General features: G+C 57.3%; 1 protein-coding gene across 4 annotated transcripts in view; it reads left to right on the forward strand.

Annotated features, from left to right (window-relative positions):
• INTS1 (integrator complex subunit 1) overlaps nucleotides 1–9,688 on the forward strand; it is a 34,158-nt gene extending 24,470 nt beyond the window's left edge. For 2 of the 4 annotated variants that reach the window (XM_023516508.1, XM_023516509.1), the window contains exons 31-48: nucleotides 211–465; nucleotides 1,040–1,199; nucleotides 1,648–1,788; nucleotides 2,103–2,286; nucleotides 2,370–2,493; nucleotides 2,886–3,016; nucleotides 3,927–4,014; nucleotides 4,088–4,314; nucleotides 4,440–4,563; nucleotides 5,480–5,613; nucleotides 5,963–6,155; nucleotides 6,649–6,776; nucleotides 6,874–6,986; nucleotides 7,634–7,747; nucleotides 8,374–8,444; nucleotides 8,719–8,810; nucleotides 8,971–9,080; nucleotides 9,238–9,688. In XM_023516508.1, coding sequence (XP_023372276.1) covers nucleotides 211–465; nucleotides 1,040–1,199; nucleotides 1,648–1,788; nucleotides 2,103–2,286; nucleotides 2,370–2,493; nucleotides 2,886–3,016; nucleotides 3,927–4,014; nucleotides 4,088–4,314; nucleotides 4,440–4,563; nucleotides 5,480–5,613; nucleotides 5,963–6,155; nucleotides 6,649–6,776; nucleotides 6,874–6,986; nucleotides 7,634–7,747; nucleotides 8,374–8,444; nucleotides 8,719–8,810; nucleotides 8,971–9,080; nucleotides 9,238–9,353 — 2,505 coding nt within the window. In that variant the 3' untranslated portion in view covers nucleotides 9,354–9,688. Of the gene's footprint in view, nucleotides 1–210; nucleotides 466–1,039; nucleotides 1,200–1,647; nucleotides 1,789–2,102; nucleotides 2,287–2,369; nucleotides 2,494–2,885; nucleotides 3,017–3,926; nucleotides 4,015–4,087; nucleotides 4,315–4,439; nucleotides 4,564–5,479; nucleotides 5,614–5,962; nucleotides 6,156–6,648; nucleotides 6,777–6,873; nucleotides 6,987–7,349; nucleotides 7,748–8,373; nucleotides 8,445–8,718; nucleotides 8,811–8,970; nucleotides 9,081–9,237 lie in introns of all 4 variants that reach the window. The other 2 variants (XR_002774696.1, XR_002774695.1) reach the window with 2 other exon arrangements.
• The last annotated feature ends 632 nt before the right edge of the window (nucleotides 9,689–10,320 follow it).

The following is a 10,320-nucleotide window of genomic DNA, read 5'->3' on the forward strand; positions in this document are numbered from 1 at the left end:
GCAGGAGGGCCTGGTGAGCATGTGGCTGGCTCAGGAATTCTGTGTCCTCTGAGGCAGCTCTCAGCACAGATCTCAAGGGCCCTGGGCCTATCAGTCCACAATATTGGGGCCACAAATGAACAGGGACATGGTTCTGTCATGGGAATCATGTGAAGGGCACTCAGCCTCTGTGCCATCCCCTCCTTGTGATATCCACCTGTTCTGTTCCAGATCTTCCCGCTCAGCCCTGACCCACGGTGGCAGAACTCTAGTCCCCGGCCTGCAGCACTAGCTCTGCAGCAGGCTCTGGGCCAAGAGCTGGCCCGCATCCTCCAGGGGAACCCTGAGGTGCCAGGCATTGCAGTGCGCTTCCTGCAGGCCATGGCCACCCTGCTCAGCTCTCCCCATGGAGGTGCCCTGGTGCTGTCCATGCACCGCAGCCACTTCCTCGCCTGCCCGCTGATGCGCCAGCTCTACCAATACCAGGTGGGAACTGGGAGGGAGGGAGAGCTCTACCCCTGGGTGTCTAGGGTGTCCTGAGGTTGCCCCCGTGGCTGAGTTCTTAGTTCCTGAGTGAGGAAGGATGCTGACCTGAGGGAGCAGTGTTCAGTAGACAGTGTGGGGCTGATGCAGGTCTGCTTATGTGCATACACCACCTAGTTCGCAATCCCGCTACATCCACCCTGTCTCCCTTCTCTGGTGTGTGGCTTTTATTTATTTCTGTCTGTGTCTGTATGTTTGTTTTTCCTGAATTTTGCTGCTGAACTGTATGAAAATAAGTTGCCAGGGTGAGGACACCTCACCTGTGTAGGACTTGGAAAGGGTCTCTATGGAGTTGTCTGGGTATGTGCGGGGAAAGCAGATTGGGAGAGGTGGGCCTGGCTGCAGGGTGACAGTCAACTATGGGATCCCACCCCAATCTCCCACCTTTTTGTCTGGGTTTTGGGTGCTTGGTTCCTGGTTCCTCTGAGACTGGGAGTAAGGAGTCTGTGGTCCTCGCTGTGCAGGATTGTGGCTGTCTCTGGAGAGCATAGCCACGTTCTGCTATCTGTCCCCACAGCGCTGTGTGCCCCAGGACACTGGTTTCTCCTCGCTCTTCCTCAAAGTGCTCATGCAGATGCTGCAGTGGCTAGACAGCCCTGCTGTGGAGGACGGGCCCCTCAAGGCCCAGCTGAAGCTCTTTGCTACCCAGTACTCAGCGAGACGCAGGATCAGTGACGGTGAGGGCAGGGATGGGAGTGCAGGAGGGGTGGGGCTGGTCGACACTTGTCGGGGGTCCTAGACACTGGGTTGGCATTCATAGCAAGTAGCCAAGCAGCTTGTCACCTAGAGGCCTGGGTGTGATGTAGGCTTCTTCAGGGAGGAAAGTGCCTGAGTAGACCAAGGAGAGTCTTTGCTTTGGGGCAGGGGTCCTCAGACTTTTTAAACAGGGGGCCAGTTCACTGTCCCTCAGACTGTTGGAGGGCAGGACTGTAGTTTAAAAGGACAGGCAGCAGCTAAGCAGGACAGGCAGCGGTGGCAAAAACACCTGGTGGGCTGGATAAATGTCCTCGGCAGGCCATGTGGCCCACAGGATATAGTTTGAGGACGCCTGCTTTGGGGTCTCCTGGGATGGGGCACACACTAAGAGGAAGCCAAAGCTGATGGTGGTCATATACTCTCTTGTAGTTCGAAGCGGGCTCTTGCACCTGGCTGAGGCCCTGACCTTCCATCGGGACCTGGAGGTGGTTAGTTCTGCTGTCCAGGCTGTCATCACCACCCTGAGATCTGGGGAGAAGTGCAATGTGGAGCCAGAGCTGCTCAGCAAAGGTGCTGTCCTGTGGGGACCCCCAGCCTGAAGACAGGCACTTTCTTGGCACTCAGTGGGGGGCAGGCAGTGGCTGTTCCCACAAGGTGCCCAGAGGTCCCCTCTCAGCTGCCTGACAGGAGTCCCTCTTGAGAATAATCTGGAGTATCCCCTAGAGGAGCCCCATTGCATCACACCCAGCAGAGCAGGACATGCCTTTCTGTGCACTCAGCTGGGCTCTGCTATTGGGATCCACACTGGCATTGGTAATCCAGCTCTGCTTGACAGCCTTCCTGACTTGGGAATGACCCAGGTTGTCCCTCTGTCCCTTGCATAGTTCTCCAGGGGCTGATAGAAGTGAGGTCTCCTAACCTAGAGGAGTTGCTGGCTGCACTCTGCTCTGCTACCACGGATGCCACCTCTCCTTTTCCAACCTCGAAGCCCATCATGGTGGTGAGCTCCCTGCTGCTGCAGGAGGAGGAACCTCTGGCCCCAGGGAAGCAGGGTGCAGATGGTGGCAGGTGAGCTGGGGAGCCATGGGAGGATGGGTGGCGACCCTGGTATGGCTCTGGCAGCCCTCCCCTAAATGCTTCCCTCCCTACAGCCTGGAGGCCGTGCAGCTGGGGCCCTCGTCTGGGCTACTCGTAGATTGGCTGGAGATGCTAGACCCTGAGGTAGTCAGCAGCTGCCCTGACCTACAGCAGAGGCTACTCTTCTCCCGGAGGAAGGTAGGGCTCAGGATAAGGGAGGGTCCCTGGTCTGGAGCAAGGTTCTCAGTGGCCACGGCATCATTTTCACTCTCAGACCTTGTGCCCTTGGCCCCCAGGGAAAGGATAGGGTTCCCATTGGCTCCAGCAGAGTCCAGGCCTGGGTCTTTTGTTTTCTTGGCTCCCCAAATGTGTTTGTAGGCTGAGCAGAACATGGTGAGCACAGGGCCCTGCCTAAGGGAGATAAGATTCTCAGGAAGGAGCTGGGTGAAGCCTTGGAGACACCCCCAGTGCATGTGGTGGCTCCAGCGTAGATGTGGGAGAAAGCATGAGTCAACACCCAGAGTCTCCTCCACTGGACATTGTCAGCTGACCTTACCAGTAGTCCACATGCCATCTTCCTTCCTTCCCAGGGCAAAGGTCCTGCTGGCACCCAAGTGCTGTCATTTCGCCCCTACCTGCTGGCCCTCTTCACACACCAGTCTAGCTGGCCCACGCTGCACCGCTGCATCCGCATCCTTCTGGCCAAAAACCGGGAGCAGAGGTGGGTGCCCCTCAGCAGGTCCTTGCCCTCTCAGCCTTGTTGCAGGAAGCATGATGTGATGGCCTGGGTGTGTTTCCCTCTGCTGGGAGCTGCTGGCTCTGTTCTGGTGGTCACGGCTGTCCAGTGCTACTCTGGGTGGTTGTGATAAATGCCGAGCTCAGGATGAATAACCTCAACATTGAGGGTCCCAGGGATATCTGATCCTACACCCCATTTTCTGCATGGTTTTGGAGACCTCACAGCTCATGCAGGGAGTTGCCTGGCATCCCCAGGGCATGGTCGCAATAGGGTGCAATGCTTTGCTGAAAAGCCTGCTGTGGCTCTTCCTGCCCAGAGATGGTGGGCTCCCATTTCTAAGCTGGAATCTGATGGGTGCTTAGACTGACCAAGGCCTTCATTTGACCCCCATGTCCTGGAAGGGTGGTTAACAGGCCACAGTGGCCCTGCAAGTTTATCACCTCCTTGGAGGTCTAGATCCCACCCTGGCCTGCCCCACCCTACTATCACTGGGTCCCTTGTACATGTCCCTGTCTCCCACACCCTGAGGGGAACAGTCACAATAGTAGAGTTGTCACAGGCTACAGCTTCTTCACATGTCTGAGAAGAGCCCACAGTGCTGTCCATGAAGAGCCATGAGGTACCCCGAGGTGTGGTACTGCCAGGCACTAAAGCTTCATCCCTGTGGTCCCTTGGCTTGGTCAGGGCTGTAGAGGGGCAGGGCCAGTATCTGTCTTCTCTATGGGGTGTGGTTTGAGACTAACCCTAGACACCTTGTGGGGGCATGTTGGAACCTTTTGGGATGGGTGTTAGTGGCTTTACCATGGGGATGCCCTTCCTGGAGCCATATCCTGCTCCCTCCCGTGCCTAGACACCCTTCTTTTGCTCATCTGGACCCCTTGCTTCCTCCTAGATTTGACCCCTCTGCGTCCCTGGACTTTCTCTGGGCCTGCATCCACGTTCCTCGCATCTGGCAGGGCAGGGACCAGCGCACCCCGCAGGCAAGTCTTGGGGGTGGCCTGGCCCCAGAGGGCTGGTGTGTCCTGGAGCTGACCAGTGGATGCCTGGTTGCAGAAGCGGCGGGAGGAGCTGGTGCTCCGTGTCCAGGCTCCAGAGCTTATCAGCCTGGTGGAGCTGATCTTGGCTGAGGCAGAGACCAGGAGCCAGGATGGAGACGCTTCTGCCTGTAGCCTCATCCAATCCCGGCTACCTCTGCTGCTCAGCTGCTGCCGTGGGGACAACGAGGGTGTCAAGAGAGTCTCTGAGCACCTCATGGCCTGCATCCAACAGCGTGGTGACAGGTGCTTAGGGCCCCCCTGTCCCAGTGGTGCTACTCTCACGTGTGAGGTGTGCAGGAGGAATCAGATCCAGGGCAGATGGTGGCTTCACCCTGTCTGCCCCATGAGCTCCTCCTGTCTTCTTCCAGCGTGCTGGGCCGGCGCTGCTGGGACCTGTTCCTGCAACTCTACTTGCAGCAGCCGGAGCTCCGGGTACCTGTGCCAGAGGTCCTGCCACACAGCGAGGCAGCTGCTAACAGCAGTGTCTGCAAGGTGAGGGCACAGTTTTGCCTACTCCATGCCAGACTTCCTGAGTGCCCTGACCATGGAGAGAGTAGGAGGGTAGAGGCTATCAGCCCAACATACCTCCCCTGCAATGGGTGGCTTTCAAGGCTACGGATGGTATAGGCGGCTGTGCTGTTTGCCCATGTGGTCAGGGTGACTCCTGTTCCTCACTTTGAAGTAGATGCCCAAACCAGGATATGGAGGAATGTTTTTTTCAGATTATAAAAAACGGAACTAGTGAGCAAAGATAGTGTGTGGGCACCCCTGCTCTGTGGTCACTGGATTCGTTTGCATTTCCTGGTATTGTGTGTCCATGCGGATGCAGTATGTGCCCTTGGCCTCACAGCAGTGTTAGTCAACACACGTTGCAGTGGCACCACAGCTTGTTCTTGTCATTGCTGAGTGGTTTTTGCTCTATAGACAGATGGGTTGGGTTGGTTTATCTACTCAGCTTTGGTGGACATTTGAGTCATTTTCAGCTTGGAGCAAGGACATCTGCTGTGAGGGCTTGTGCGTGGGTCTCCATAGACAGCCTCTGCCTCTCCCAAGTGAGCCACAGCCAGTGGAAGGCCAGGCTCCCTGTGTCCACTGACCTGTCAGTGGCCACCTAGCGGGTCTGCAGCCTCTCTCTGCCCAGTATGACTGGTGAAAGTTGGCTTTTTACTATTTTTTTTCTGTCTTTTTGCACTTGTGTATTATTTTACACAGTTGAAATCATACTTCATATGCAATTTTGGTTCCCCCCCCGACTTATCATTTAGCATTTGGTATTGAGAAGCCAGCTTTATCCCTGTAGAAGTGCTCATCCCAGCGCTGTGTGTCTGAGCATGTCTGGGGTGGCTGTGAGAGTGATCCCTCTGGATACAGGGCGGTGGCCCTGGGCCTTAATATTCCCTTCTTCCAGCTGGACGGCCTCATCCACCGCGTCATCACCCTCCTTGCGGACACCAATGATTCCCGCTCTTCTGAGAACCGAGGGGCAGATGCCAACATGGCCTGCCGGAAGCTGGCTGTAGCTCACCCCATCCTGCTGCTAAGGTACTGCCCAGCCTGGCCCAGCCACCTGCACTAGACCTAGCACTAGCCTCGCTCTTCCCCACTCCTGGATCCTAGTGGGTGTTCCTGTGGGTGTTTCTGTCCCAGCTCCAGGTGTTATAAGAGGGCCTACACCTAGAACCTGACATGGGCAGCTGATGACATTGCCTGGATCCCAGGTGGGAGGAGCTAGGCAGACCCCAGAGGGGTGGGCAGCACTGGTGATGAGGCCTTGGCCCTATAGCCACTCTCAGGCCAGCAGTACTAGAGTGCATCAGTGGGGTGCCCTCCCAGGCCATGCTGTGAGCTGGGGGCTCAGGTGTGGTCATCTCCCCCCATGTCTTGTGCCCAGACACTTGCCCATGATTGCTGCACTACTGCATGGACGCACTCACCTCAACTTCCAGGAGTTCCGGCAGCAGAACCACCTGACCTTCTTCCTGCACGTGCTGGGGGTGTTGGAGCTGCTGCAGCCCCAGGTGTTCCGGGGCGAGCACCAGAGGGCGCTGTGGGACTGTCTGCGCTCCTTCATTAGCCTGCTCCTGGTGGGTGCCCTGAGGGGACCGCCATCTCTCACCCTGTGTCCTGATTATTTGTCTCTGCTCCCTGAGGGAACCAGCATGAACATTCTGGAGTTCTTCGCCTCCCACCTTAGCTGTTTTCTGCCCCCATGGCCCTAGCTCAGCCTAACCTTTGTAATGGTGACAGGAGAATCAGGTCCCTTAGCCAGGGCCAGGCTGCCTACTGGGTAGCCTGTTTCTCCCCTGCCCACCCTAGGGACCATCTCTCACCCTGATCCCAGCCTCTCATGTGCCTGAGAGACCCCATATTCTTGAGAAGCCCAGCTCAGCCCTCCAGACTGCTCCATGCTTGTCACTGTGGTCGTGCCTATGTGTCTGTGATAGGAGCTCATGAGGGCTGTGGGCCGTGGCTGACTACCTTTGAGACTGTTGTGGTTGATCACCTTCAGGGCTGCTGTGATCAGCAGAGGTGGCCATTGTGATTATTATGTCCAAGGTGTTGGCTTCTCCTTTTCAGAACTATAGGAAGTCTTCCCGCCACCTGGCTGCCTTCATCAGCAAGTTCGTGCAGTTTATCCACAAGTATATCACCTGCAATGCGCCTGCAGCAGTGTCCTTCCTGCAGAAACATGCTGAGCCCCTGCAGTGAGTGCCCCCACCCCTCCCACATTGCCTTGGTTTCCTCCCAGCCTTCTGTCTGCCTGTGTCTTTCTCCTGGCTGAAAACCTCGTATTCTCCCCAGTGACCTGTCCTTTGACAACAGTGACCTTGCGATGCTGAAGTCTCTCCTTGCAGGGCTCAGCCTTCCTAACAGGTTTGGCAGAGCTGACCAAGGCCTAGAAGAGGAGAGTGAGGGTGAGTGGAGTGGGGAGGTGTCCTGTGGGGGCTTTATGAGCCCTATGGCCTCACCGGCCCCTGGTCCACTTTGCATGTGTTAAGTACTGACTGGTATGACTGAGTAGCAGCACTCCCACCCCTGGGGACCCCCAGCAACTGCCTCCCCAGGAAGCCTCTGGGCCCTACTGGGTGGGACTTGTCCTCAGTTACCTACTCAGGTCCCTACCTCAGCCTGTGGCTCTCACCTGCCTGATGGTGACATGGAATTTGTTCTGTGCTGGCACTGTCAATGGGCAGTGGATGAGTGAGTGCACCCAGGACTGCTGGAGGCTGGGCGGTTGCTGGCTGTGACAGCTGTTCCACACCAAACTGTTTTGGCAGTTGTGGAAACACAGGGCACACAAACGCCTCTGCGGAGCACGTGCCAAGCCCCAGGCTGTGGCGGGAACAACTCCCTTGTGGTAATGCTCAAGAGAGAAGGGAGAATGCACTCTCCAGTGGGGCTGCTTCCTGTGGGCTCCTGTCCCCCCACACTTGCTAAGAGCCTGCCAAATGCCAGGCACCCTGCTCAGTGCTGGGCAGTGGCCTGTGTGCTCTGGGGAAGGCAGCTATGGTGTTGGTTCACGTCTGTGGACTCCCAGAGTGCTGACTTGCTCACCCTTCAGATGAGAATGCAGCTGGCTCCCTGCCCCTGGTCAGTGTCTCCCTCTTCACCCCTCTGACCACGGCCGAGATGGCTCCTTACATGAAGAGGCTTTCCCGGGGCCACACAGTTGAGGGTGAGTTGGGGATCTGGTGTAACCCACATGAGATCAGTGCCTATTTGGTCACCAGCATCCTGGGACCCACAGGGACTGCAGGCAGTGACTATCCTGCTGCTGCCTTGGGGGCATAGAGGGATAATACAACCTCACCAGGTCATAGGAGGGATGGGTTGTTTCCTCAGGGGGTCTCCCTCAGAGAGGACATTAGAGGAAATTCAGGGACCCAGGGGAACCAGGGCTAGTTGCTCTGTTCCAGGCAAAGCAGAATGTCAAGGAACCCACTGAAATATCCGGGATACTAGAAGCAAGGCCTGGGAGGTTGGCCGGGCAGTAGTTGGGAGAGCCCAAGGGTGGGCTCAGAGTGACCTGTCTTCAAATCATTTCCCCTTGCTGGAGGCCAGCATGTAGGGGCTGGAGGGCAGGGATGGATATCTGGAGTGTGGCACTGATGAGTGTGGCAGGCACCTGGGAAATCTCCTGGGGCCTAGTGGGAGTGGGAAGCCAGCAGCACTGGTACTTTCCTCTTGAGGTGCATAAGGACATGCCACTTGCCTCTGGGTTGCTTGGGTGGGTGGGCAGAGGTCCTCCCTGGCCCCAGCAGCTGTGGCCTAGCACAGCCTGGCCCTCTGTGCCTATCTTAGACCTTTTGGAGGTTCTGAGTGACATAGATGAAATGTCCCGGCGGAGACCTGAGATCCTGAACTTCTTCTCGGTGAGCAGAGATGGGCTGTAAGAGAGCTAGTTGCTGTGATGGGGATATCTGGCAGGGCAACACTCCCTGACACCCTCCTTCCTGCCCTGAGCCCCATAGAGCTCTTCATGAACTAGGCCCTGGCCCAGATGCTGGCAGCATAACTGACGCCAACATTTCCCTGCCATTGTCACTGACCACCTTAAGGCTGAGAGGCTAAGGAGTAAAGAGTTTGGGCCCTGGATGGGGCGGGCAGGGGGCACCCTGGTAACACCCTACACCCTGCCCTGGCCAGACTAGCCTGCAGCGGCTGATGAGCTCGGCTGAGGAGTCCTGTCGCAACCTGGCCTTCAGCCTGGCCCTGCGATCCATCCAGAACAGCCCCAGGTGAGCCTCCTGACCAGGCCCCTCTGCCACTACTGGGAGGTCCCTGGTAGGCCGTGTGTGGCCAGGCAGGCTTCCAGATGAGCTCACCTTGTCCAGCAGGGCTTGGCCTGAGCTCTGGGATGGGTAGAGGTGCCTGCTCAACACTTGTGGCTCTTTTCAGCATTGCAGCTGACTTCCTGCCCACGTTTATGTACTGCCTGGGCAGCCGGGACTTCGAGGTAGTGCAGACAGCCCTCAGGAACCTGCCTGAGTACACCCTCCTCTGCCAAGGTGAGTGCCATCCTGTGGCTGGCTCTTAGGGAGGGCCTGAAGGCACATCTGCTGAGAGCTACCAGATGACATTGCTGTCCAGAATCCTGAGGTCTGGTCACCATGGTCAGGGTGTTTCCAGCCAGCATGGCTTTGCAGGGTCCCCATCTTCCCACAGAGCACGCAGCTGTGTTGTTGCACCGGGCCTTCCTCGTGGGCATGTACGGCCAGATGGACCCCAGTGCCCAGATCTCTGAGGCCCTGAGGATCCTGCACATGGAAGCTGTGATGTGAGCCTGTGATGCTAACCCACCAAGCAGCCTCAGGCCCCTCAACATGGTGGCTGGGGCTCCTGAGGCCAAGCCCAGGAGGACCAGTCCATCAGTGGTCTTGCCTGGGCCAAGGGGAGGGTACTGAGCCCTGAGGCTATACAGAGCTCAGGAGTAGCACCTGTGGTGGCTCTAGGCCAGCTGCTGGCAGGGTGCCCCTGTTGGCAAGCCTGGCAACACCTCCTGGGTCCTGGCCCTGTTGCAAGCAGGGGGTGGATATGGCCCAGTGTGAGGAAAGGCTGGTATCTGCCAGGTGTGGTAGACTGGGGGTCCAGTTTTAATGAAACATTCTGAATACTGTGTGCTGTCTGGTGTCCTGTGTTCCCATCTGGGGTGTCAGGAATTGGAATGAGATCTTGGGAGGTAGGGGGCCAAGGCTAGGCCCCTAGGCTTCTCCTCCCTCCCATAGAGGCCCAGAAGGCTCTACCTACCTGGCTGTCCACATTGGTCAGCTCTCCCCCTCAAGCAGAAGAGAGGAAAGCAAGAGGCACTGGCCCTCAGCCCTCTACCCCAGAGGTATGCTCTGCTGGGCAGGGGCCAGCCTTTTCAGGTCATGTGCAGCTGCAGGTCTGATCACCCCTCTCTCTCACCCTACAAGATATGACAAGAACAAGATCCTGGGCTGTGGGCATCTCCTTCCAGGAGCAGAGTTGGGGAAGCCCATTCTGAACCAATTCAAGCAGCCACTGGTGCTGCTTGGGCTTGTCTTCTAGGGCCCTGGCTAAGGGAGGAGAGCTTGGGATAGCCCTGTGTATGGGGGAAGTGAGCCCAACTAGGAGGGTCAGCCAGTGTCCTAGAGTGAAGCCGTGCCTGGTGGGTGCCCTAGTTCCCCCATGTGCAGAAAGTCAGTGGTCCTGAACCACACAGGGCTCTTCTCCCTCCTAGCCCATTTCTTCCCCTTTAGTTTGGGGTTAGAGCTGTCCTTGCTCCTC

Source organism: Otolemur garnettii, unplaced genomic scaffold, assembly GCF_000181295.1.
Source record: "Otolemur garnettii isolate 467f Iridium unplaced genomic scaffold, OtoGar3 scaffold00092, whole genome shotgun sequence".
NCBI classification, from domain to species: Eukaryota; Metazoa; Chordata; class Mammalia; order Primates; family Galagidae; genus Otolemur; species Otolemur garnettii.